Here is a 27,792-nt window from a genome sequence, read left to right as displayed (position 1 = left end):
CGGGGCTTACTGCTTGCGAGGCGTGGCTAAACATCTGGGTGGGGCTTGAAGGATGTGGGCGCGTCTAGGGGCGGGGCCTACTTCTGGGGCGGGGCGAACCTTTGCAGTTTGGGGGCGGTTAGAGGGCGTGGTCACGCTTGGGGGTGGAGCTTGAGTCTCCCGCAAGCCGGACTACGGCCATCTCGCCGCCTGCGCAGAGCGCCGTGCGTGCGTGCTCGCGTGCGTGCGTCCGCGGAGGTGACGGGCATGGCGGTGTGTGCTCGGCTCTGCGGCGTGGGCCCCGCGCGTGGGTGCCGCCGCCGCCAGCAGCGCCGCGGCCCGGCCGAGACTGCGGCGGCGGACAGTGAGGCGGACACGGACCCGGAGGAGGAGCGCATCGAGGCGGGGCCGGCTCGTTGCTCCCTGCTGGAGCTCCCGCCTGAGCTGCTAGTGGAGATCTTCGCGTCGCTGCCCGGCACCGACCTGCCCAGTCTCGCGCAGGTCTGCAGCAGGTTTCGCCGCATCCTGCACACGGACACCATCTGGAGAAGGCGCTGCCGTGAGGGTGAGCGAGGGCATCCCAGATCACGGGCACTCGACCGAGGCAGGAGCATGGTGCGGAGTTCCAAACCAGGCCTTCTGCAGAGTGAGAAAACAAGACGGCCAGCAGGCCTGAGCTGTAGCTGGAGAACCTTAGAAAACCAGGTAGTAGAAAGGCCTGGGCTGCAGAGTGAGATCTTGTCTATAAAATTCCCGTTCCCCCACTCCCTCAACCCCCCCCAAAGCCCTCCACAAACCTACAGCCCACCCTCCCGGTGCAGCAAGAATAAGGACGCAAAGTGGTCATGGTCCCATTTGGAAGGCCTTCTGTCCATGTACACACAGCACGGTACACAGCCCCCGAGTAGCTTGTTGGTGTGTGTGTCCTGGAGTCTTGCTGGTGAACGGAGCTTCAGGGATCCCACAGGCTAGTGGCCTGACTGGGCTTCGGCATTTTCTGTCGTCTGACCACAGCCCACTGGAGACTGCTTTGTGCGTTTTGCAGAAATGCAGGGGATTTCCATCTATCTTCTGGAAACCTCTGGGGTGGTTGATCTCTGTGGGCCTGCACTTCCCAAAGTGGGATTGTGGGATAGCAGGCTGTGTGAGAAGCCTCCCCAGGTCCTCCCCCCCCAGCAGGGTTCTTGTGTAATTTCACGGTTGACATCAGAGTTCGTTTTCAGTTTTTCTCTGAGCTCTGCCCTCTTCTTTTGTTAATTATTATTGTGTGTGTGCTGTGTGTATGACCTGTGTGTGGGAGGTGGGGGCATGCATGTCTGTGGAGGTTAGAGGACATCTGCTTCCTCTAAGACGGTGGTCCTCCACCTTCCTAATGCTACAGTCCTTTAATACAGTTCCTCATGTTGTGGTGACACCTCCCCCATACAGTTATTTTGTTGCTACCTCCTAACGGTCATTTTGCTACTGTTATGAATTGTGACACCCATATCTCTGCTTTCTAGTGGTCTTAGATGACTCCCATGGAAGGGTCACTCAGCCTCCAGTCGGTTCTCAATGCACAGGTTGAGAACCTCTCCTCTGGGTTCAGGGGATGGAGCTCAGGTTGCTGGCCTGTGCAGCAAGGGTTTTCTTGACACTCCAAACGTGCTCTCCATTGACCAGCTGAGCCTGTGCTGATCTTGGGGGAACTGTAGGAGGTTCGGGTAGGGTCGTTGCTAAGACCAAGATCACAGACTTCTGTGAAACTAGAGATTTCAAAGGGGTGCTCTGCTTATGCTAGCTGAACTGGAGCTTGGGGACACACTCTGAGAGTTGTGAATGGAAATGTATGAAGTCCCATTGCTGCTGTAGAAAGTGGTGGGGGCAGCTTGGGGGAGTCTCTTCTAGCCACCCCCTACCCCCTGCTATCGCTCTCAATAGTTGGGTGGGACTCCAGAGCCATGACTGTGAGAGTACATCAGCTCACCTACGCCAGAATTCCGATACTGAGAAATTAAAGGCTCAAGAACCAAAAGGCTGCCAAGTATTCGTGGGTGCTACACGTGTGAGCCACCGCACCTAGCATTAAGAAGGATTTATTATTATTATTTCTCTCTCTCTGTGTGTGTGTGTGTGTGTGTGTGTGTGTGTGTGTGTGGTTGCAGGTACCTACTGGCTCCAGAAGAGGGGCATAAGATCCCCTAGAACTGGAGTTGCAAATGGTTATGAACCACCCTGTGGGTGCTGGGAATCAGACGATGTCCCCTATGAGAAAGAACGGTTTGTGCTCTTAACTGCTGAGCAGTCTCTTCAGCCCTTACCCAGTGTTTTCCCCCTTTGGTCTGTGGGTTTTATTCAGGTAATCTGGAAGGATTTCCATTTGGTATTTCTTTGTGCTCACTTGCTTTTGAACTCATGTGGTAGTTACTGGCCTTGGAAGTTTGTCTCGGGCACTCTGAGGTGCTGAGCGTGGCTAAGGCTGTGCTGACTGGGTTCCTGGCAGCCCTTGGTGAGACAGTATCTGCCAGTATAGAGGAGGCTGGCTTTGAACTCCTCATTCTCCTGTTTTGACCACCCCCACACTGGATCACAGCCCTGTCAGGCCACCTGGCTAATCGGCAAGGTGTACTCCAACCCATGGGGTCCAGGACAGCTTGTCTGGTGGGCCTGAGATTTGTGGGTCTCACTGAGGCAGTCTCTTTGTGCCTCACATCCTGAGGAATTGCCGTGTGTGAGACAGTCTTGCCCTTATTTCTCTGAGTCCCAGAGCATCTTCTTTCTTGGATTCCAAAATCTGGTAGATTTATGTGAGAAACAGCACGTAGACCCTCCCTGTGAGCAGCCTCTGTGGTTTCCTGGCAGGGCTGTGATGTTGGGTAGGCTCTGTTTGTGGTTTTTCCCAGGGGAGTAGGCGAGGCTGATTTAAGTGTTTGTGAGTTTATTGCTGGGATTTATTCTTGCTGAGACTTGGGCCAGGACTGACCATCAAGGTGTGGACCAAACATCTGCTTTAATACATTTGAAAGTGGACCTTGGAGGGCCAGGCTTGTAATCCAGCTCTCAGGAAACTGTAGCAGAGGAATCAAAAATTCAAGGCTGGCTTGGGCTGTAGAATGAGTTCAGGGTTGGCTCTTGTCTCAATAAAAAGTAAAAAGAGGCTGGGTGTAGCTCAGAGGATGGGCACTGGCCTGGTTTGAGCGAGTCCTTGGGTTCTGAACATGAAAACAAACAAAGACACAAACCCTTCTTTTCTCTCAGGCAGGGTAGTCTCAGACTGGGAGGTCACGAGGACCTTGGGATGGTGTCGTCTGCGTTTATACTATTGATAGAGTGCTTTAGGACCTGTGTCCCAACAGTGAAGTGAGCGGTTGCTGCCTTGGTCCCTCTGCTCTGCTGTTAGGGTGTAGAGTGATCGTCTCTGGGCGGGTCAAACACTGCTAAGGTTAATGTCGTCTCCAGAGGAGAGAGACAGACCTAGCGCCCAGTCACCTGGGCATAAACTTTTTTTTGGATGCATCACCCCCATGGCCAAAGGCCAACTTTATTTGTGTCCTGTGGGAAAGAAGGGCTGTAAATAGATCCTACTCTCCAGAGCAGTGAGGGCAGGAGCCCTTGCCTGACAGGACTGTGGTTAATGCTCCACCCAGATCTGCTGCTGGCCAGCTCCAGTGCTTCATGGCTGAGTGGGCTTCCTTATAGAGTGTAGGGCTATCTATCGACTTCAGACTTCTAGATCAAACTGTCCATACAGCGACTGGTAAGGCTCTGTCACTACACTACCAAACCCGATGCCCTGCGTTCACTCCCTGGATCCCAACCGGCGGGAGTCCTGCAGGCAGTCCCCTGACTGCAGTGACATCCGTGACATCCGTTGTGTGTTTGCTCGTTGGGCCCCTCACGCTCAGAGCTGATGGAGGTGGAGAGTGGCTAATGCCCTTGCTGTTCCCAGCTTGACTGTCAGGATGAGGATTGTAACTTTGTTAAGTAGCTGAGCTTGGAGGTGCTATCTTCGGAGGATGTCCGAAATCCATTTGGGAATAGTTAATGTCCAGTGGACATGTTGAGCCCACCCATGGAAGGGGCATGGACTGTCCACATTTTGGAGGAATGAAGGCTCAGAATTGAGAGGTACTACCTCCTCTCTGCCCTCCCAGTCTCACACCTCCCTGCTGAGGAAGCCATTTAGCTCTTGGGTTGTATTTTATTTTACTTTTTTAAGATTTAGTTTATTTGTGAGTACACTGTCGCTGTCTTCTGACACACCAGAAGAGGGCATCAGATCCCATTACAGATGGTTGTGAGCCACCATGTGGTTGCTGGGATTTGAACTCAGGACCTCTGGAAGAGCAGCCAGTGCTCAACATTGAGCCATCTCTCCAGCCCACTGAGTTGTACTTTTGTGCTTTTGTTTTGGTCTGGTTTCTTGTGAGGCAAGATCCCACGCACTCTGTAGCCTAGGGTGTCCTCAAACTTGGACAGATCCTCCTGCCTCAGCTTCCTGAGTGTTGAGATTACAGATGTGAGCCACCGTGCCTGCTTCAGGTTTTCCTTGGTGGATGGTGGCTTAAGGATCAAACCCAGACCTTGTACCCGGTGGGTGAGCTCTCTTACCATCTGGCTTTGGGTTTGGCTCCCGGTTCTTCCTGACTACTTGCTTTATTTTTATTTATTTATTTATTTTTTTGAGGCAGGTTCTTGGTTTGTGGTCCTAGTGGGCCTTGACCTCCCCGGTGCTGGGAGTATACATCAGATTTAAACCTGTTTTACTTTTTGTGAGACAGGTCTGGATTTGAACCTCCTCTTCTGAACTGGGATGATGGGTGTACCGTCACAGCCCAGATTAGGCATTTAAGAGTCAACTTCCATACACAGCCTGTGTGGCCTTTCACTTGGCTGCAGAGGCAGGGGGAACGGGAACAGGCGAGCAGGCTGGGTGTGAGTCTGTCTCTGTAGGCACAGGGAAGGCTGGCCTTGTCACAGTGAGTGGGTGGACCTGGGTAATTGGTTCTCTAAGATAGCCACAGGGCATTGAAGAACTGGGTGTGTCTTCCCTCTGGGCACAGTGTAAACACAGCTATGCAGAGGAGACTCACCTCCTGAAACCCACACACCCTCCCTCTCTGTCAGAGATGCCTGGACCTGGCCACTGTGAGTCAGTGTCCTCTGGCAGCTGGCCAGCTGTCCCCAGTGACGAGGGAAGGGTTGACCAGGACTCATAAGCCTGGCACTAGTGTGCGGTAATGTCCCATGTCCCAAACCTCTGAAGGGCTCAGGGCAGCCTCCTCTCAGATTTAAATGAATGGAGGCTCTGCCCACAGCAGCCCCCACTGTGCAGGTGTCTTGGGATGACCAGTGGTTAGTACTCACTGTGAGGGTAGAATGGGCTTCCAGAGGTGTCTCCTGGAGATGAAGATTGCTTGTCTTCTGCCGGCTGCCTAAGAGGCCACATGGACCATGCGTGCATTTCGACTGGTCTGCTTGTCATCCCCTGAATGCTCAGGTGTTCACGCACAGTGTGGGCATAATATTAGGAATGAGTGTCCAGGATGGGAAGATGTCTCAGTGGTTAGAGCACTGCCTGCTCTTCTGGAGGATCTGGGTTCAATTTCTTGCTCTCACATGGTCTGTACAACCAACTGTAAACCTGTTCTAGGGAATCAGTGTCCTCTTCTGGCCCCACGTTGTATCACATGCTTATGATCTACTTACATGCAAGCAAAACACTCATAAACATGAAATAGAAACAAGTAAATAAATGTTAAAAAACAAAACAAAACAAAACAAAGCTGGCTTAGCTAAGGGTGGTGGTTGCTCTTGCTGAGAACCCAGGCTTGATTCCCAGTGCCTGCATGGTGGCTCACCAACTTCTGTAGCTCCAGTCTCGGGGGAATCCAACCTGCTTTTCTGGCCTCATCGGGCACCAGGCACACTCATGGTGCACAGACATACATGCAGGCAAAACACTCATGCACATTAAAATAAATAGATCTAAAAAGAGGGGTTTGGGGAGCCAGGTGTTTCCTGCAGCCACCACAGTGGCTGAGTCTAGTATCTGTGCCTGGACAGACAGACATATCTATGTCGTCTGAAGCCGAAACTGTGCCTGGGTGGAGGGGTGACCCGAGTGTTCACCCTGTTGCTGGTGAGTTCATCTGTCATCACCGAGCTCATGGCCTGGTCCTGTGAGTGGACTAGGAATCTGCCTCCAAGGCCCTTGTGGATGTCCAGTTTCACTTGCTGGCCCCTTGTCCATGCCTAGAGCCACTGTGTGCTGTCTGTGTGGGACTTCCTCTGGCATCAAGGGAGAGAGACATTTGGGGACAGTGACACTAAGTCCCCAGTGACTTCAAGATGGGCCCATCTGCAGGGAGCAGCTGCATTGCATGGTGGCTGGGTAAAAGTCTGTGTCCAGAGCTGTAGCCCTGCAGTAAGATCCTGATGGGTAGAGTAGTCCTGTCTGGCCTGGAACTCGCTCTGTAGGCCAGGCTGGCCTTGAACTAATAGAGATCACCTGCCTCTGCCTCCGAAGTGCTGGGAGTAAGATACCACTGCCTGCTCTTTTTTTAAAAAACCTTTCTTATTTATTTATTTATTTATTTATTTATTTAATGTAAGTGCACTGTCACTGTCTTCAGACACACCAGAAGAGGGCATCAGTTCCCATGACAGATGGTTGTGAACCACCATGTGGCTGCTGAGAATTAAACTCGGGACCTCTGGAAGAGCAGTCAGTGCTTTTAACCTCTGAACCATCTCTCCAGTCCCCTATTTTTCTTTTTTTAATCATTAAACTTTCTGTAGTATTTGAAGTTAAAACCTGTGTTTTGTTTTGCTTTTTATTTATTAGAGTAAAAAATATATGTAACAGCTTGGGTGTGGAGGTGCCTACCTGTGATCAGAACACTCAGGAGACAGAGGTAAGAGGACCACAGGTTTGAGGTCAGTCTGTGCTGATAGTAAGACCATGCCTCCACACCCACAAATGTTCATCTCTAGATCCAGTTTCCCTTGGATGTCTGCACTCAGTTCAGGGATGGCAGGCTCATCCTTGAAGTATATTTGTCAACTTGCCCTCCTCAGAACTGTCCCTGCAAACTGATGAAGGTACTTATTTATTTATTACACTGTGGTTGTCTTCAGACACACCAGAAGAGGGCATAGATCCCATTACAGATGGTTGTGAGCCACCATGTGGTTGCTGGGATTTGAACTCAGGACCTCTGGAAGAGCAGTCAGCACTCTTAACCGCTGAGCTATCTCTCCAGCTGTAGGATGAGGGTCTTAAGCCCACACCCACAGTGACACAACTACTCCAACAAGGCCACACCTCCTTATAGTGTCACTCCTGGGCCAAGCATATGCAAACCATCACAGGCAGTGTTGGGGTCCAGAGTTGCCCTCACAATCCCTCCTCATTTTGCTCGCATGTATGAAAGTGATGTTCCAGGGTTCAGAAGCAGAATCTCAGGGTGTTTGCAGGTCGTTGGTTTACATGGTGTCAGGTCCTCAAAGATCATCCACACAGTGTGGGTCAGAGAAGTTTTTCTGCATCTTTGTGCCGGGATTTACTGACCTCCCACAGACCCATGGTGTTCGGCTGCTGTGAGGGGCATATAAACAAGGAACATGGCGTCTCCGCAGACCCTGCTGTCGGTTCCTCGGGCCTGACCCTGGCCGCAGACATGCTGGGCCAGGGTGGATCTAAGTTGAATTTTCTTCGGGCCTGTGACACACAGGTTTGTAGACCCCACGCTCTCTGCTCAGGCACACACCCTCCCAGGGGTTGTCTCCTGCTGTGCTGCCTTTTGTGGGGTAGGCGCTTCTCAGAGAATTACTTACACCACTTACACCTGGAACTTGTTAGCTTTCCTGGAAGTGGGAGAGGGTACCACTTAGCTGCTGTCCAGGGTCTGGCGCGGGAGCTAAGCTAAGGGTATCTTTTGATGACCCGTGGGAAGGTTCACAGCAGTGCCAGGATGTGGGATTGATTGTTCTTAGCCCTCTGCGGACAGGAGGAGCAGTGGGGTCAGGATGACTTTGCTCTTCTCTGGCGGTGGGTGAGAAGGAAAAACCCACAGTGGCTCCATGCCTTCCAGTCCTGTAGCGCAGACTGGCGGCTCTCGGTGCTGACGCGGCTAGGCTCGAGAAGGATCAGACTGAGTCACTGCTCTTCAGTGACGTGAACAAAGACTGCTGTGACGGGAGCACAGTGTGGAAGTGTATCTATCAGTCTGATGGTGCAGGATGAGGAAATTGGTCCCAGCCTGCTGGTCTCTGGAGCAGACCTGGGGTCTCTGACCCTTCACCCGGGTCTGACCACACTCGGCTCGATCTGAGACTCAGTGTTGCTGTTCGTGCTCAGGACTTCAAAACTTGCAAGATCACGTCACCCTCAGCACTGCGGTGGGCAGCCTGGGGTGTTGGGAGCATTCATGCTGCTGCCGTCTCATATTGATATGCTCCAGCTGACTGGGCATCCCGCTAAATGCTGCTCTGCACACTGGGTGGTGCACCTCAGAACCCACTCACAGTCCCTACAGCTACCACCGCTGGTCAGGACCCCCAGGCTGGCTGCCACAGGCTTGGGGAATGCAAGGGCAGTTATGTTTACCCTAAGAGCTTCTGCTGAGTTAGGGGTGGCTACTTTCCAGTTCTAGCCTCGCCCCTTTTTATTTTTGAGACATCTTACACTGTGGCCCAGGCTAGCTTGGAATTCACTCTTTAGCCCAGGCTGGCCCCAGACTCAATGTGCAGTTCGGGATGACCTTAAACAGCACCTGGTTTGTGCCCTGTTGGGAATTGAACCCTGGGCCTTGGATAGGTCAGGCTCTCCTAACTGAGCTACATCCCTAGCATAGAGTAAAGAAAGCACAGTAGGAAGCAGAGGGGTGGATCTAAGTGTTGGGTCTACCCTGGTCTACTACAGAAATAAAGGATAAAGTCAAACAAATGTCACAGTGTTGGTGTCCTGGTGCTCTGGCTTAGTGGCAGAAAGGTTGTTAGCATTGTTTTCCCAGGGACATTCAAGTACTGCAGAGAGCGTCACAGTCATAGGACAGTCCTGCTGCCTGACCACGGGGCGGGTTCTGTACAGGTACCGTGGGTGCACTGCCCATGCCGCCGCTCACCTCAGCCATATGGCACAACCTGCACAGCCACCATCCTGTGTCAGCCTTGTGACAGCTGAAATCACTGGGGAGCCTGCCTGAGGGACACCCCGATCCCCACTGCTGGGGTGGCACATAGGACCTCGTGAACGGGAGGCATACATTCTGCCACTGAACTCCATTCCCAGCCCACAATACCACTTCCTGTGTTTAATTTGTAAACTTAAATCATGGTAGTGGCCAAATTTCCTATTTGAGGTTAGCTTGGTGCCTGGATCAAATCTGTCTGTCTCTTTACAAAGGGCTGAGGCCTCACGTAGTGTTTCTTGGGGATAATCAAGCGGGCATCTGAATGTCCTCCAGCCTTTGTCACCCCATATAGGGTAGCTTGGACATCGAGCTCTCCAGCTTTGGAAGGCAGTTCACACAGATAAATTGTAGGTTTGAGGACCTGAGCCAAGGCACTTTAGGGGATCAGGTTAGTCAGCATGAAGGACTGGCGCTGCCCCCACTGTGTGTACCTACTGTGCTGCAAGACCCAGTACGGCTGTGCCAGGTAGTCGGTTCTGGTTCTTCCTGGCAGGGTTGGCAAGGACGCCTCCAAGGCAGTCAAGTTCAAGGTTCCTGGGTCTGGGCCACATCTCCGCCTTTGTCTCAGCCCCTCCCTCCTCAGCTGACTTTATAGGAATCACTCAGTCGCAGCAATCAATTTCAAGGATGGATTGTGCTGGCTCAGCACATCTGAAGTTGTAACTGGGCTGAGGAGGTATGGTGGTTCTCAGGAAGGTGAGCCAGAGACACACGGCTGAGATGCCCGCATCCTGGCCCTGCTGACCCGTGGCCTCTTCACTTCCCCTCTCCTGTACATTTGTCGATGAGCATCCTTCCCTCCAGTTAGAATTGCTGAGTGGGCGGGGCCTTACAGGCAGCTGGCCCAGTCCCCGTGGTGTGCTGGAGCAATGAGCTCACCAGTGGCATGTGCCAAGGTGTGCAGCCGTGGAGCCAGGCTGTGCCCCTGCATGACTCAGTCTCCAAGTTTATTCATCAGCAACATCATTTCATCCCTCCCCCTCCCCCTCACACACACACACACACCCGAGCCCCCCAGTGCTGGGATCTTGCCTGGATCTTCCTTCCTGGAGGGGACAGATAGACAGAGCTGAGAGAGAATGCTGAGTGGGTGTGTACTCTGGGGCCTGAAGTGGAGTAGGAAGTCTGTAGGAAGCTGGAACTCCTGGCCCCACCAGAGCTGCCCAGAGAGCCTCCTGGATGCTCGCCTTGACGGCCCACGAGTACTGGCAGTACCCCACCATCCAGAACATGGAGGAAAGGACCGGTCTCTGGGGATCATCAGAGCTCAAGTGCTGAGGGTGTGGCCTTGGAGGTCACTGAACATCTGAGGGGGTTGTGCTGCGAAGCCCAGCCTGAAGCTGCACACGGCGTGACACTGGAAGTGTGAGCTCCTAAGGGTTGTCTCTGGGACTCACGGCTCATCACATGTTCCTACACCATGTGTTCACCGCTAAGAGCACATGGGCCTTTGTTCAGGTCACATGACCTGTGCCTTGTGCCTCAGTACTAATGGAGAGAACATGGGCTTTCCTGGATGTTCTGGCAGAGGGTCCCCGCTAGCCCTCGGGGATAGCACTGTGGGTGGAGGCTGCTCAGTGGTTAGGGCTGGTGCAATTAGCTGCTGGTTGTCCCCTTTTCCCCCATCCTGAGACCTGAGGCAGGGGGCTGGATGGTGCTTGGATGAGGTGTGTCGGGTGTGGGCTGTGGCTGTGGTGGGAGGGATGGTGACACGCATCAGTGGGTTGGTGGCCATGGGGGAGGGTGGAGGAGGAGGTAGGAGGGTGCTGAGCACCTTTGCATTGATGTAGTATTAGAAATGGGTTTGCGGTGTCAAGAAAATCACCACATTGTCCAGAGCACTCAGAGAAGGAAGAAGATTCCCTTCTGTAGTATGCCAAATGAAGTATCAGCCACTCTTAGTGGGGGTCCCACTTGGCTTTCATTCTGGAGTCAGAGAAAGTCCTGAGTGGTCCCTCTGAGAGCTCTGCCCCACCCTCCCATACCATTGGCTAACTTACAGGGACAGCTGCCAGCAAAGCGCCTTCCTGAGCAGGGTGCAGCCCTGGCCCTGCTTTGATCAAAGTGCCGACTGGGGGGGATCTGCCAGATGATTCTTTACAGGTTTCTCTCTTTGTAAACCCTTTGACAGAAAGGACTGTTTGCATTTTCCTCAGTGGGACTAGGGCAGCTTGCCAAAGGGACATTGGGTGCTGCTCTCTAGAGTCCACTGTAAGGACAGGTCCAGCCATACTATGCTTTTAGTAGGCCTCTGGCCGTTGGGACCTAACACCAGCGCCACAGACCTCATAAAGGTGCGAATGGCCACCGTTTCCAGAGGACCGAGTACCTCAGCTCATTGTACAGTTAGGTCACCTCACCACAGCACAGCAGGGGCTTCATTTGTGAGCAAGCAGAGAGGTCACACAGTGAAGGCAGAGTCCTTCTCATGAGCGAGTGTCACCATCTCTGCTGCCTTGTGAGTTCTTGGTTTTACATCTAGTGTGTTTCTTGTTGCAGAGTATGGCGTTTGTGAGAACTTGAGGAAGCTGGAGATCACAGGCGTGTCTTGCCGGGACGTCTATGCAAAGCGTGAGTTGGTCCTCTGTCTTCTGCACCCTCGCCTTTGTACCAGGGCTCAGCAGGTGGGGCTGCTGCGTGCTGCTGTCCTGGACACACTCCTTTTAAGTTCATAATGGTCGGAGGCATCCAGGGCCTGCATTTCTGTTTATCTAATTGATATTTTACTTTGCTGCTGCCGGGGATTCAGCGCTAGGCAGATGCTCTCTTTGTCTGTGCCCCACATCCCAGCCCATATATTCTGCTGCAACATATATGACAATTGTGTGTACCTGTGGGATACAGTGACCTCAGTACATGTAAACTGACCAGGTGGGGTGAGTGGCATATCCCACTGGGAGCATTTGTGGTTCTGTGTCTGTGTGAACTGTTGTCTGTAACTCCTGCCCAAGGGCAGCTCACACCTGTTAACAGAGCCGAGAGTGTAGGCTGGGTGGGAACACCCTGGCCTTCTGGAGTTGAGTTGGGCCTGCAGCCTGTTGAGACATTGACCTCCCTCAGTTTACAGAGCGGCTGCCTCTGTTCCACACGCTTTATCCTTCCGCAGCTCCGGTTCTCTTTTCTGTGAGTGCGTCAACCCCCGGCTTGGTTCCCATTAGCTTCTTCACTTCCCTGTCAGCCTCTCTTCAGAACCTGTGGGGCTCATATGTGTCACACTGTAGTCAGGTGACTGTGTGGCTGCCTGACCCTCATCATTACAAGCCAGCAGCACAGCTTGCCCCTCGGGAGTGATGAACGCCAGCAGCCTCATCCTCACAGGGACGCAGCTGTGGACACGGACCAGGTGTCACTGTCCTGTGGCAGCTCACGGAGCACACAGGGATGGTGTTCCTCGGAGCTGTGCTCCTCTGTCCTGTGGGAGAACCCTCCTGGGTACAGGGCCTGGAGACAGTGTTGTGTGGCAGAGGCAGACAGGTGGGTGAGGGCAGCCGAGTTCTGCCGTTTGGCTCTGTAAATGTGCTGCAGGCCAGTCTCTGCCTGCTTCTTAGCACCTGGCCAGAGCATACTTCAGTGCTGAGTCCCACTGAAGTATGGGGGCTGAGATTCTGAAAGTCTGCAGACACGCTTCAGCCTGGGACTGATGGCCGGGGAGAGTCAGCCCGAGTCTCTGAGCAGGTGGCTGAGCCGGCCAGTCTGGATTCAGCAGTGACAGTGCCTTAAAAATACACATCATGAGGACAAGGAGAACGTGAGGCCATGCCTCTCTAGGGATGGAAACCTGCACGACTCTAGGGGCCTGTCAGCCACACTGCACCCCCACTTCTAGATCCCAGTGACAAGGGAGTGAGGCAGCCACAGGGGCCACCTGAGTTTATGGCTGCAGGGAGTTGCAGTCGACAGGGAGACCTGCCCCATAGTGTGCTCTGCAGCCAGCTCGGCCAGTCTGGGAAGTAGGAGTAGCCGGAGGAAGAGGTTATCGGGTCACATGGCAACTGCTCCCATGTGATCACATGGCAGCTTCTCACGTGTAAGGGGACCCTCAGCCTCTCCTGCTGTGTCCGTTCAGGTATAAATCCTCGCGTGAAGTCAGGACGATTCATGAAAATTCTCCCCGATTATGAGCACATGGAGTACAGAGATGTGTACACCTGCCGTATGTACCTCACGCCCTGCGCTCTGGCTGCTGTGTTGCTGCATGGACGCCCGGGGGCTTGCTGTCCAGCCCTGGGAGATGCTGCCCCGGCTTCTCCGCCTTTACTCTGCTGCAGCTCTGGTGGGCTGTGCTAAGTGGAAGCCTAGGCTCTCTCTGTTTATGGGGTGGGTTTCCACAGTAGCTTCTAGGGTCTTGGGCAGCACTGTAGAAGTTAGGCCCGTGCTTCTGCCTCCCAGCCCCATGCTCCCAGAAGTAAGACTCAGACTCAGAATGTAGTTACAAACACCTTGGCCATATAGCTTAGGATCTTCTCTGACTAGAATCATAATTTAAGGCAACTCCATTTATTCTAGTCTACATTCTGCCACGTGGCTGATTACCTTGTGTCTGTCTCTTCACATCTTCCAGGGCCGACCTCCTCTGCCTGGCTCTATCCCAGAATTCTTTCTGCCTTCCGGATGTCCTAGTTCTATTTCCTGTCTAAACCTTAGACCATAGGCTTCTTAATTGATATTCTTTCTCTCTTCACAGCACCGTTGTGGTGGTTTGGACAGGTATATCTTACTAATATTTCTTAAGGCAGTTGCAGAAAAAGTCAGGTAGAGCAGAGAGCAGAAGGCTGTGTAGAGGCCTCTAAGGCTCCTCCATCTAAAATAACAAGTAACTGGGCTCAGTGGCACATGCCTGTCAGTCTAGCACTCAAGAGGCTGAGGCAGGAGGATTGCTGTGAGTTCTGGGACAGCTTGAGATACAAAGTAGAACTACCGTCAAATACAAAAACAAAATAAGACCCCCTCCACCTGCAAAGACCCCAGAAGAAATTTAAACCAATCTCCACATTTGTCAGTTAATTATGTGAGTGCACAGAAAATTCCTGTGTAATGTCATGTCCCTCCCCTCCACCCACACAGGAGAGGGGTAGGTAAACATGCTCACCTGGTTACCCCAACTGATTCCAGTCAATTGTCTCGCCTCCAGGTTCTGACTGTGGCACATGCATGTGCACACACAAACAAAAAGATAATGGCCTTTTAAACAGCCACCTGCCTTCCCTCTCTGCTGTAGTGTGAGAGGCTTTCTTTGATGCTGAAAGGATGGGGGAGAGGATTTCAGCTGTTAAGAAAGATCAGAGCTAGAACGGCAGGAGAATTGGGTTCAAGGCTGGCTTTGGCTGTATCGTAAGTGTGAGGCAAGTCCTGTTTCCAACAACCTCCAAACAAAAACGTTGTGAATGACCTTTTCCTGTCTGTCCAACAAAAGCAGTGACAGACTTGTGACTGATTTCCCAGAGTGCTGTCAAGGTCTGGACACCAGGTTCCCGCTCCCTGTGGGGACAGTCCCAGCTTTGTGTGACATGTTGCCTTTGTCTGGCTTGCTCCTAGGCAGTGTGTGGGCACTTTGAATAGCTGCTAACACACCTTTGCTTACATTGGCTGGCACATGGGTGGACTGACTGCCAAGGTCACGACAGGGTAAGGGAGGACCTGGGCATGGCGGGGCACAGGACCTGGGCAGGGCTTGAGCTTGGCCACACCGTGTTGGACAGGGTTTCTAGAACACTGTGTCCCGGGCCCAGCAGCCCTCCCTGCTGAGCAGCAGATCCTGCCAGCCCCACGTGCGGGGCCTGGCACTGCGAAGCCATGACAACAGCTGGCCTCCATGCAGGGCCACAAGAGATGCTTCCGGAACTGCCGGGATGCCCGGCCCTCCCAAGAGGTCTGTGAAGAGCGCCGAGTCTTCTCCCTCATCACCGGGGGTGCTGCTGCGTGCCTGGATTTCAGCCTCCTGTTTGGGGGCCCTGCTGCTTGCCTTTGGCAGCAGGGGCTGGGTGGGGAGCACCCCTGGTGGTGAGCCTCTGGTAGCCCATGGTGTGCCAGAGAAGAAGAATACAAGTCCTGCCTCCTGACCTACTGTCCTCTCACCTCTGGCTTCCAGGCACATAGCACCATCTGGGCTCTCAGGGAGCTCTGTCAGCAGCCTGCTCTGATGCCTTGCCACAGGAAGGCTTTGGGACCTGGCCCTACCTGGGTTCTCCATCCCCAGGGGCTGCTCCCTGAGGTGGGGACTTGTGCGTAAAGGCCTTTGGACCCCGGGCTCCTGGGCTGGATGGACTGAGAACTGTGAGAGATATCCTGAGGCTAGGACTGTCCCAGGCAGACTCAAGATGCAACAGATCTATGGAATGCCAGTGTATTAGAGGATTCAGGGACACTTATGTCTTTGGATGGAGCTGTTGGCTGTTCTTTGCGTGGGTCACTTAGAGTGACTGTGGGTGCCAGGTGATGCTCCAGAGGTCTGAGGCAGGTGCAGGATTAAGGACAGGGAAGGACTTGGTACCAGGATATGATGGCCTCTAGATCCCTGGGTTGCACATCGGAGTGTAGTGGGAAGCCCCCTACAGAGCTCCAGATGTTCCCCTGCCAAAGCCACTGACACTACCGCCTTCACAGAGGCGTCGGAGAGTCTGAAAGCAGCTGCTCATCTTCTGATTCCTACAGTGCACCAAGGTCTCCTGGCTGTGACCCAGTGACTAGGACCAGACAGGACTGTTGGTTGCGTTTTTCCGTTGGACGAGAGGGGAGTGTGGGGCCACTTGCAGGCTCACCCACAGTCTGCAGAGAGACCTGGAGACATAAACACATTCAGTTCTTTTCCATCATGGGTGGGAGCCATGTTTTGGAGTTGTCCTGGTTTTCCGAATATCACTGAATGTTCCGGTGAGCCTGGGCTGTCACTCTGGGGGGCAGGTTGGTTCTGCGCACTTTGTAGACCGCTATAGACTGGCTGCTGGGAGAAGCAGCTTGTTCCTTGTCTGGGTGTCAAGCTCTCTCGCTGGTGTGAGCTGAAGGAAGGGGGCTGACTGCTTCTTCCCAGGGTAACTTAATGCCCCACTAGGGTAGGTCACCCCTGTTCCCACAGCACACAGTCACTAATGTTTGTGATTGCAATTTTTTCTTTCTTTCTCAAATGATTCTGAAATGGGTGATTTCTCCAGCTTTTCTCTTTTATATTATTTTTCAGCCTGAAGCGATGGCAAAGCATCACTTCTTTCTTCTTACATTCTTTAAGCTCGCTCCGTATACGGCAGCATGACACAGCGGCCACAGAAGTGTGCCCCCATCACCGTGTGCTCCAGGCTCACATGCTGCATGCTGTGCTTGTGAGTTCAGAGGCAGGTGTCCCCGGGATTGGTGCACCTGCAGCCCGTGTGTCGCTGTAGCTCTTTGGAAGTGGCTGGTGACATCAGGGGCTAACCAGCCTCACACTTACGGGAGCTGCTGAGGATGTGGCTGGTGTTTGGTGCATTCAGAGTGAGGTGTCCATATTAGCGTGCCCTGTACCTGGCCCTTCCTGGGCGTTCTGTGCGTGTCCCTGAGCTGCTTGTTAGTAGCTAACGTGTGAGCATCAGTCATGGCTGCTTCACTGTATCTAAAAGTCTGAAAGCCTGTGCCTGAGCTGTTTTTGGAACCCCTCTGGTCTTGGGCTGTACCTGGGGTTGATGGTGGCAGTTCTTCAACGGTGTCCAAAGGCTGGGCTGTCCCTCTCCCTGAATCCCAGGCCAAGGCCTCTGGTCCCTATCCCTTTGTGGTCTCGCCTGGTTAACTTGAGTGTGAGCTGTGTTCAGTAGCTGTCACGACCTACGGGAGCACCCTGATTCGCCCATCTGTCACTCTGAACAGAAGCAGTATCCATGGCAACAGAGGTGTTTCCTTTGCCCTAGGAGCATGTTGGGTGAGTGGAGCATGCTGGGTAATTGTGTCCCTCCTCTCCCAACAGTGCTTCACCGATACAGACACATTTTGGGACTGTGGCAGCCAGATATTGGGCCATATGGAGGCTTGCTGAACGTCGTGGTGAGTGGGAGCCTTGCGGTGGTTCTTGTGCAAGAAGGAAGTGCCCGTACTGGAGACCCCTGGGGTTTCCTTTCGGGGCCAGATGTTACTTTCTTTAAATGTTATTGGTCTTCTTTCTGTGCCCCTGGACTGTTTAAGAGCCACAGGGCCCTCAGCTCCTGGATGCAAAAGCTGCGGGCTCATTTGTGAGGACACAGGCTTTGATGTGCACTTATTGACTGAGAGAGCACCCCGCCTGGTGTGACCACTGCCTCTCTGCTGCAGGTGGATGGACTGTTCATCATTGGCTGGATGTACCTGCCTCCCCATGACCCCCACGTCGGCGACCCCATGCGATTCAAGCCGCTATTTAGAATTCATCTGATGGAGAGGAAGTCGGCCACGGTGGAGTGTATGTACGGCCATAAAGGGCCCCACAATGGCCACATCCAGGTAGAGGAAGGCTGGCCCCCCTGTGACGTGACGTGAGCTGGGCCCCCCGTGACGTGACACGCATGTGCAGTGAAGGGCTGGCAGCCTCTGGCTGTCACAGCCCCAGCGCCATCCTCCTGGGTGCCAGGCACGTGTGCTGCGGCACCTTCGGCAGCAGCCTGTCACAATTCTACCGTGATCCTGTGGCTGCAGGCCGTGGGTTGTCCAGCTCAGTGGGGTGGGGGAGGGTCTTCCCCACACTGTGAGGCTGTGTGAAGATGAAGGCTGCCAGAGCCCACTGGAACATTGTTGCGCTTGCTTAGAGCCTTGCTACTCTCCCCTTGGGGTGGCTCCCCCCCCCCCCCCCCCGTTTGCCAGACAGGTTTGGGGATCAAATTTAGATCTTCAGGCTTGGTTGACTGACAACAGCCTTCCAATCCATCTCACTAGCCCCTTAAAAATTATTTTTATATTCTTTTATCATAACGCATGCCTTCACCTGTGTGAGGATGCCTGCAGGTGTGCATTCACCTGTGTGAACATGCTTGTTTGAGGATGCAGGTGTGCATGTACTCCATTGTGTGAGGATGCCTGTGTGCCCGTGTGTGCATCCATGCGGAGGTCGGACCTCCTCAGGTGTTCTGTACTGCTACCTTTGAGCCTTTTGTGTGTTCTGAGTCAGGGTCTCTTGCTGTGACTGGGCTGGCCAGTTATGCTGGGCTGGCTAGTGGGCTGTAGGAATCTGCCCGTCTTTACTTCCCCAGCTCTGAGATCACAAGTGTGTGTCCCCATACTACCACTCGGGTCCTCACAGGTCACCACAAGCATGCCAGAGCTATCACCACTGAGGCCAAGTAACATGCCCCAGTCCTTCTTTTATTTTGAGACAGTTCACTGGGTTGCCCGGCCTGGCCTGGAGTTCACCCTCTTACTCAGGCAGAACCTGGGGTCTCCTGCCTCGGCCTCTCAGGTAGCTGGAATTGCAGGCCTGTACCACCAGATAGATACACATGGGTCTCAGTGGGTTTGGTGGGGAGGGTGGTTGGTGGACACTGGGACTCATTGTTCCTCCTGGTCCTTTTCCCTCTGTGGTCACACTGAAGATTGTGAAGAGGGATGAGTTCTCCACCAAGTGTAACCAGACAGATCACCACAGGATGTCTGGTGGGAGGCAGGAGGTAAGTCCTGGAGTCAGGGAGGGAGGATATGGAAAGACATTTTTGTGGCTGGTTGTCTTTTCTGTCGGCACTGGCCTGGCCTCCTGTTGGGTTAGGTAGAGCCCATCGTTTGGAATTGCTGCACTGTCTCCCTAGCCCTGTCTGTGCAGTGCGCTTGTGGTCCACCTTACAGAGACATCCACCGCTTACGTTCTCTGTTTCCAGGGTCTGTGGAGACCCACAGGAGTGTTCTGGTGAACAGTGCTTGCACTTGGTGGAGTCCCTGTGCCATTTAATTTTGGTTTTGTACAGTCTCGACTTGTTGCCCTATGAGATTGTTGGGATTCTCAGGTTTTTCCAACATGGCCCTCGGCTGTTAGGCCTTAGACAGAGGTCATGGCTCTGTGTCTGGAGGTCCTGATGGGATTCTAGGGTTCTAGCTGGCTCGCTGGCTTTGAAGGAGGATGCGTCCTGATTACAAATGCAGCATGCTCCTGGCTGAAATGAGGAGCGTGCACTTTATGGGGAGCTGGGTGTCAGGCTAGGAGTGATGTGGGGGAGGAAGTACAGCTCTGTCGGCACTCCTGGGGCCATTGGGAGTGTATGCTGGTGATTGCCCAGTGCCAGGAACAGCATGTCCCCTGGATGGACATAAACATCACTCCTGAGCTGGATTCCAGGCCCTGATGCTGTCCTCCTGTAGCTGGGACTCGCCCTGGTGATTATTTGTGTGTGTGTGTGTGTAGGGGGGGTGTTCTTTGCATTTCTGTAGGGTTTATAACAGACGCCATGACCACGGCAAGTCATATAAGGACAGCATTTAATTGGTGCTTGCTTATAGGTTCAGAGGTTCAGTCCATTATCAACATGGCGCCATCCAGGCAGGCATGGTTTAGAAGCTGAGAGTTCTACATCTTCAAGGAAGCCAGGAGCAGGCAGCTAGGAGGACTATCTCCAAGCCCAGCCCCAGAGTGACACATTTCCTCCAACAAGGCCACACCTTCTAATAGTGCCACTCCCTGGGCCAAGCATATGCAAGACATCACAGTTCCTAGCAGGGGATTAACCTGTCCTCAGCGATCAAAGGTTGTCCTGAGTGAGCAGGACTTTCAGGAGAGGACAGCATAGTGCACGAGTCACTTTGTCTCACACATGCTGTGTTCATGAAGGCCCCTTCTCTAGAAATATATGTGGACTCGGCAAGCTTCGTAGGTGCCGTGGGAAAAGAGAACCCACCCACCTGTCAGGCAAGGTCCTGCTGTGTGTCTCTTTGGCAGCAGCCACAGGTGTTGGCCCTGCTGGCTGGGATGGCAGAGGCCCTGCTGTGCCCAAGCCTGAGGTGCCTGAGGTCTCCCAGGCTGTGTAGGGTGCAGCTGGATCAGGGTGGATCACTGTCTCCACTCGCTGCAGCCCAGTACAGGGGTTCTGGCCCTGGCCTTGCCTGACAGAAGTCCTGTGACCTCGATGCCTTCTAGGGAGTCTGAGGCTGTGAGCCCTGGGAAGGTGGGCACTCTGGTTTTTCCTAGGTGGGCCACCCGCCCTCAGACCCAAACCCCAGGTGCTCACAGCTCCTGCGCATGCCTGCCCACCCAGAAGCCTGCTCAGCTTGGAAGTGTTTGTTCATTCAGCACCACGCAGCAGCCTCTCCCATCTTGGTGACTCCCACGCCCTTGTTCTCTGAAGGAGTTTCGGACGTGGCTGAGGGAGGAGTGGGGCCGCACGCTGGAAGACATCTTCCATGAGCACATGCAGGAGCTGATTCTGATGAAGTTCATCTACACCAGTCAGTACGAGTGAGTGCAAAGCAGGCACCTCACTGTAGCTGTGAGTACAGCCGCTCTCTGTGAGAGAGTGTGGCCTGGCTGTGGGACCATGCTATCCCCATTCTCTAACTATGAATACAGCCTCTCCTCTCTGGGTACTGTGAGCACAGTTGTCTGCTCTTGTTGGATTTCATTCTTTTTCTGTGTGGTACTGTGGACTTAGTGTGGGGGTTTTATAGGTACAGGTTCCCTTTCTGTGTGTGCTGTGGGCACAGCCCCATCTCTTATCCCTACTGTGGTGTCTATTATCTTATGTCACTCCAGCACATCAAGTGGCCTGTGTGTGCTGAAGCCAAGTGTCCCTCTTAGCCCCTGGCTCCATGCCTGGCCATGGCCCCTTCCCAGTGCTCTTTTTCTGAGAGTAATGCTGAGTTGTGCTGTGCCCATGGGCTTGCCCTCCTAGGCCCTGAGGATGCGCATGGGTGGCAGGAGGGCTGTGCCCAACGTCTGGGGCAAATGGCTTACCAAGTGGCTGCTCAGGCATGCAGGGTGCCTCTCTAGCCAAGCTGAGCCCCTTGCTTCTTCTACCTCCCCGGTGCAGCAACTGCCTGACCTACCGACGGATCTACCTCCCACCCAGCCACCCTGATGACCTCATCAAGCCCGGCCTCTTTAAGGGCACCTACGGCAGCCATGGGCTGGAAATTGTGATGCTCAGCTTCCACGGCTCACGTGCCAGGGGTACCAAGATCACGGTGAGCCAGACCAATATCTCGGTAGCCACCTGGTGGGCAGGCATGAGTCCACCGTGCTCCAAAGGCACAAGCTTCAGTGGATGGCCACCCTGTACTGCTGGGTGACTTCCTAGGTTTTGTTGAGCTGCAGCTTGAAAAGGGGGTCCAAGCTGCCTAGCTAACAAACACCCCTGTGCAGCATCACTGGGCCCTCTGCTTCAGCAGATTCCCCACAGCTCATGTTGTGGGCTAGGCTGGGCTCGAGTCTCAGATAAAGCTCCTCTTCTGAGCTCGGGACAGCAGGTTATATGCATGGCTGTTCCTTGCCAAGGCCTCTTTGCCATCATATTCCCCTGGCACCGAGTTCTGGGAGGAGGGTTTTAGGTCTCCATTCAGGCTTCTTGTCCCTCTGCTCTGGAAGAAACTCCACACATAATTCTAGTAGGATCTAGAATCGGGGTTCCAGCTGTGTGATGGCACAGCCCTTAGCCCCTCCCTTGGGGTTTTAGCACCCTACCAGCACAAGTTAAGGAACTGAGTTTCTGGCCTGTCAGACCCTGGGAGGGCCCACATACTTCACAAATGGGGGTTTCTAGGCACCTGTGTGTGCCTGAGATCCAGCCGGCCGCCTTCACCCTTTTGCCTTGTGAGACACTGCTGCGAAGTCTGGCAGAGCTTGAGCCTGCTCCACAGGCTGGGAGGCTTCTGTGGGTCTCCCAGCCCTCCTGACTGTTTCCAAACGCTCTTTCCACAGGGTGACCCCAACATCCCTGCAGGGCAGCAGACAGTAGAGATTGACCTACAGCGTCGCATCCAGCTGCCGGATGTGGAAAACCTCCGGAACTTCAATGAGCTCTCTAGGATCGTTCTAGAGGTCCGGGAGCAAGTGAGGCAGGAGCAGGAGGCTGGTGAGGGCCCTGCCCCACCCCGGGAGCCTTCAGCCAAGGGCTCTGATGGGCCACCTGCTAAGGACAGCAAAGAGCCGGGCAGTGGAGCTGAGGCAGCCGAGCAGTCGGCATTGTCTGGGCAGGGGCAGCCGTTTGTGCTTCCTGTGGGTGTCAGCTCGAGGAATGAGGATTACCCCCGCACCTGCCGGCTATGGTAAGGATAACAGGCCTAGCTCTCAGCTAGCACAGCTTCCTGGGAGGGTGGAGGGGGAGGCGTGTGCCACGGCTCGAGTGGTGGTCAGAGGACAGCTGTGAGTCGGCTCCCTGCATCCTCAACGCTGGTTTCAGGGCTTGAATTCAGGATGGCAGGTGTCAAAGCAGATGTCCTTACCCACTGGGCCATCTCATTTGTGGTGGTGGTGGGGGCTGGGCTGTGTTCCTGCCATAAGTGTGTGGCAGAAGCAGCTAACAAGTGAACCGGGAAGAGTCTGTCCCTAGCAAACTCCTTCCTACAGCTCGGCTCCACGTGCTGAGGGCTCCAGCCTTCCAGTGCCAGCAGCATTGGAACCCCTGAGCCTGGGGGTGGGGCGGGACAGGGCACACACCATTGCAGATCAAACATAGCACCTGTCCTAGAGGGACCCACAGTGGAATTTCCAAGAGTTCAGGACGTGGCCACTGCAGGTGGCACAGATGGCAGAGCTCCTCCGGTGGGTTGAAAAATAACTTACGTGGTTAGCCAGGTGCGAGACGAGGAGAATGCCCCACAGATTTGGCAAGGGGAGCAGGGGAGGGTTTCAGTGCTGCCTGGGTGTCCTGTGGGTGGCGTCACCGTGCGCATCTCACACTGGTGAGTTCGGTTCATGGGGCTGCTTGATTCCTGTCTCTCCTCCTGCTACTGGCTGTATCTGGTGCCTTTGAGATCAGGCAGCCCTTTGGTGGCTTTTGTCATATGTGCCAGCTCTGCTGAGGGAGAGGTGACATCTTCCTCCCCTGTCTATCCCTACATGTGGTGGGCCACTGACTTGTAACCAAACATACTAGGCACCAGCTCATGCCCTTTGACCTTTGCCTCTTTAGCCATGGCCACTGTCTTCAGTTTATGTTGGCCATTCCCCTTGTCACTCAGACTCTTCTGCATAGATGAACAAGGGCCAGGCCCCTGCACTCTGAGACAGAAAAACTCTGTGGCCCTCTCTAGGTACCATGGCCTTTGGTTGGCCTGCCTGGAGGATATGCTTTTCCCCATCTGAGGAGCCTCTGATCCATGCTGCTGTTCTCCCTGCTCTACTGAGCAACCTCAGGCAGCAAACATGCCTGGGTGCAGGGAGGGGTGTGGGAGAGTCCCTGGTGGGTCTGCATGGCAGGCCCACTTCAGTTGCCACAGTATCTTCTGGGCCACAAATAGGTAAGTCTCGGTCTGTTGTACACAGACTACATAAGTGGCTCAGGGCCTGGCCTGTGTCTAGGGCTCCCGTATGCTTATTAATGAATTCAGTCAGGAACCTGGAGCCCAACCTTGGCCCTGTAAGGAGAGACCCTCCTTGGGTGCTGCCTACCTGCAAATTGCTGTGGTGTGGCTGGGAGCTATGGAAGTGGAAGTGTGCGCTGGGTATTCCATGCGGTGTATGCTGTCTAGGTCCCTTCTGATGGTGCCCTCTCTCGTCTCTCTAGTTTCTACGGCACAGGCCTCATCGCTGGCCATGGCTTTACGAGCCCTGAGCGCACGCCCGGCGTCTTTGTCCTGTTTGACGAGGACCGCTTTGGCTTCCTCTGGCTGGAACTGAAGTCCTTCAGCCTGTACAGCCGAGTCCAGGCCACCTTCCAGAACGCTGAAGCGCCATCGCCACAGGCCTTTGATGAGATGCTCAGGAACATCCAGTCTCTCACCTCCTGACCTCCGCGTGGGCGGAGAGGCTGCCCCAGGGCCCGGGTGGGGGAAGCATGCACTTTAGAAATGAACGCACACCTCCTCACTGGGGTCCTGGTTGCCCCGAGATGCTTCTTGTATAGTGTGTAACATACTCTTGTACATTTGATTTGTCGGTAGCTATGAAGGTGGACGTTAGGCATGGTGGGAAAATAAAGAGTTGAGCCAGGATGGGTCTGAATGGTTGGTGCCTGTGGCACAGAGAATCAAATGGGTGCCTTCCGGCTCTCTGCAGAGAGTGACTGTCTTTAGGAACGGTTCTAACACAGCCACCATGGGTCATGGCAGGATTCTGCTGCGCCTGTCCCCTTCTGATCATCTAAACAGTCACTGCTGGGAGGTGGCCTCCAGGAGATGGTGGAGTATCAGGCTCAGGGACCCCGATGGGCTTCCATTTCCTTACTAGCTTGCTTAGATTTTGGATGAGGGCATTCCACCATGACCTGTTTTCCTGTCCTGGTTGCTAGTGGAGCCACCAAGGATTGCAAGGAGTCTCTTCTCTGGCCCCTGGTGGCCTCTGGGCCACACCTATTCTAGCAGTAGAGCCGAGCTGTCAGGCCAGCCATTTGCTTGTCCCTAGCCGCAGCCTGCTCTCCCTCGGTTCTCCGTACACGTTTATCTGGAGGGCCTGCCCTGCTGGACACATCCCCGATGCTTTCATTTCACGGCTGTGCTGGTGCCTCCCACAGTGTTGATGGTGTCAGCTGAGGATGCTGTGAAACACGTCTGTATGACCATGTGCCCAGGAGCATTGCTTACTGAGGGCTTACCTCCTCGGAGACCCTGAGTGCTGGGGCATGCTATGTTTGGGAACCCTGTCTGAGCATTAGTGTCTTCAAAGAGCAGAGGCTAAGAGCTCAGACCTTTGGGACCGTCTGCCAGAGCTTCCAGTGTTAGCATGCTTCTAGGCTGCACCCCACTCCTACCCCTGTGGCTGTTCATCCTCTGTGGCTTCGGCAAGCCCTTGTGCTAAGAACTCAAACCACTGCTGAGGGACCTTAGGAAGCTGGCAGCTAAGTGGGAATGGTTCTATTCTGACAGCTGGAAGGGCCTTAGACTCAGGAGAGAGTGCGGTGAAGGACCCCTGCAAACTGGCTTTAGCTTAGAACAGACCTGCTGTGAGCTGCCAGGCTGGGTCCTGACCTCCTGTCTTTTATAGAATTGGGCTCAAGGTCTTTTGTTCCTTCCCATTAGTCATGAGAGGCTTTGGACAGTGAACGTGACTGTGAAGCCACAGGGTCAGAGGAGACCAGGCAGCTGGAGGTGGCTCTCGTCAGGTTTCACTGGAGAAAGGCAAAAGTATGCATTACCCAGAACCGGAGGCTTGCTCTGGGTCAGCTTTAGTTTAGGTTTTCTTAAGTGTCCAGTAGGGGCAGCCACACTATATTAGCCAACCACGCTCTGGCTGTCCTAAACACATGCCCCGTTTGCTGCAAGCGAGGGTTGTTGAGGGCCTAATGAACAGCTAGGTCCTGGTCTTCCATCGGGACAGGTGGACGTCTTTGATGCCAGGCCTCACCAGGTTGGCACCGTTGGCTGGCCTTGTCATTTTGCTCCTTGGGCTGCCGAGCCCACGGATTTTGAAGAGAAGGCACCTTGTGGGTTTTGCACGCTTGGCCTGCCGTGTGTGGAGATGGTGTGGGTCAAGGGCAAGCCTCAGGAAGTGTTTAGCGGGGACTGAATTCTTTCGAGTGAGGATATTGGTGATGTCTATGTCCTGATTTGTTCGGGCCTGACAGTATCAGGACATTGGCTGCCATTACTCAGACCTCAGACATCAACAGTCTGTCAGTGGAGGGCGCTCTAGACTCCATGCATGGGTCCTGACTCACCTTTTGTCCTTTGACATCAGCTGTCTGTCTCCATGTGGCATGAGTTCAGACTCTGGGCTGTCTGTCAGCTCTGCACATTTCCTGTACTTCCTCTTGGGACCTCCCTGTCCCCGCATGTCTACTTACAGAGTGGGTTCGTGGCAGTGACTTCTGGCCAGATGCTGTGCCAGCCAGGCCTTCCTCATATCATGCTGCGAGACATTCACCTGTTAGCCTTCTTCCTTCACCAAGGACTTGGAGCTAAGCATGCTGTGGCCTGGCCAGCTGGGACTCTGCCCACCCCCACTGCTCCCCCCACCCCCGGCCGCTGCTGGCTGCCTACTCCAGCCCTCCAGCAGCTCTCTCTGCCAGACCGTGAACAGCACACCACCTTTGTGTATGTTCACCTTTCGGTACCTGTGGGTCCTTTCCTGCCCAGCTGTCAGGACTTGGCAAACCCCAGGACACCTGCATTTCCTAGTTCCTAGTTTGGGGCCGTCTTTTTCTCAATGGTGGGGCACAGATGGCACCAAGCACCTGACCTGTAATCGGATGCTGGGCGGAACAGCTGGGTGTGCAGAGCCCCTTGCTATGTTCCCTGCCTTTCTGTCCTGATGGGGAAGTGTCCTGTGTAACCCTCACTTGACTTGGGTCCACCTCCCCTGGTCACCAGCTCCCACTGGCTGTGGATGACCAAGCCTGTGGTTTTGGTGTGTGGGAGTGGGTGGAATGGCTCCCTGGAGAAGCTGTAATTGGGGTGGGGGTGGAGCATGGCTTAGAACCCTTGTGTGAGGAGACACTGGCGGTCACAGCCCTTGGCCCACATGACCCACCTCCCGAGAAGGGTTTAATGGTGGGTAGTGACGCCGAAGGAACCTGCCGGTGCTTCTCTGTGGCTAGATCCTTTTTGTACAGAGACCAGCACAAAGAGCCAGAATGTGCTTTTCCAGCTGTTTCTCAGAAAGCCTGTTGGGAGAACAGGGTTTGTCTGGAGCATGCCCCTCCCCCCGCAGCTCTGGACAGAGGATGGCACTTAAAAGCTCTCTCCGGTTAGCTCCGCTTTGCCTAAGGGTCAGGAAAGGACCCTGAAACAGTAGCTGCTGTGTGCCTGGTGCCTGACGTCACCTGTGTCACTTGCCTAGGACACGCGGTTCTCCTTTCAGTTCTCAGTAAAACTGTTTTTGAAGCCTTGTTGTTGATTTGTTTCTCTGATGTCCTTAAGATGGAGATGGGAACCCCAGGATGAGTGGGTGGCTGGGGCTGTGCATCTCTCTGTCACACACACACACACACACACACACACACACTCACACACTCACCTAATGTGTGTTTTGCTTGCATGTATGCATCATATACATATGTCCAGTGCCTGAAGAGTTCGGAAGATGTCACATCCCCGGCACTGGAGTTACAGATAATTCTGAGCTGCCACATGGGTACTGGGACCTGAATTAGGATCCTTTGCAAGAACAGCCATACTTTTAGCTGCAGAGCTAATCTCTCCAGCCCGTGTGTTCTAAAGAGAACCTTCCGCTTTTCCAAATGAGGACGAGGGATCAACGTGACTCCTTAGAGCCCAAGGAAGTGTGGGCTTGTGACCCTGTCCCCATCCAACACCCCTGAGGGACAATGACGTGTGGTGGAGGGCAGTTGTGCTGTTTTAGGGCTGAAATGGGTACACATTCTGTCAGGCACCCACTGAAAAGGTGGCAGATTTGAGAACTCTATCTGGGGGTCTCAGCAAAGCCAGAGGTTCCCAGCTCAGGTACCTTGAGGATACGGGTGGACAGGGCCAATGTGTGTGGATCACTGTTGCGCAGTGGGACACGAAAACCTGAGTTAAGATCCCCAACACTGAGGTGCCACTTAAGGTGACTGAGGAGGCAGTAACAGGGTCAGTTCCTGGGGTCCTCTGAATAGTGAGCTCAATTAGATAC

The 27,792-nt window shown here is 54.0% G+C and overlaps 1 protein-coding gene across 2 annotated transcripts; it reads left to right on the top strand.

Annotated features, from left to right (window-relative positions):
* Positions 1-149: 149 nt before the first annotated feature.
* Positions 150-27,046, top strand: FBXO31 (F-box protein 31). Of its 2 annotated transcripts, XM_080937128.1 has the most exons (10): positions 151-544; positions 11,655-11,726; positions 13,222-13,308; positions 17,086-17,162; positions 17,427-17,594; positions 18,677-18,751; positions 20,414-20,523; positions 21,095-21,248; positions 21,982-22,328; positions 23,789-27,046. In XM_080937128.1, exons 1-10 carry the CDS (start codon positions 247-249, stop codon positions 24,009-24,011), a joined length of 1,611 nt encoding a protein of 536 aa, XP_080793254.1. In that variant the 5' UTR covers positions 151-246; the 3' UTR covers positions 24,012-27,046. The 2 variants fall into 2 exon arrangements, with proteins under 2 accessions (XP_080793255.1, XP_080793254.1); XM_080937129.1 differs by lacking the exon at positions 13,222-13,308 and having other exon boundaries at positions 150-544.
* The last annotated feature ends 746 nt before the right edge of the window (positions 27,047-27,792 follow it).

The sequence above is a fragment of the Micromys minutus genome, assembly GCF_963924665.1.
Source record: "Micromys minutus genome assembly, chromosome: 24".
Taxonomy (NCBI): domain Eukaryota; kingdom Metazoa; phylum Chordata; class Mammalia; order Rodentia; family Muridae; genus Micromys; species Micromys minutus.
Note: the sequence above shows the minus strand (reverse complement) of the source record. Positions and strands in the feature narration are given on the sequence as shown.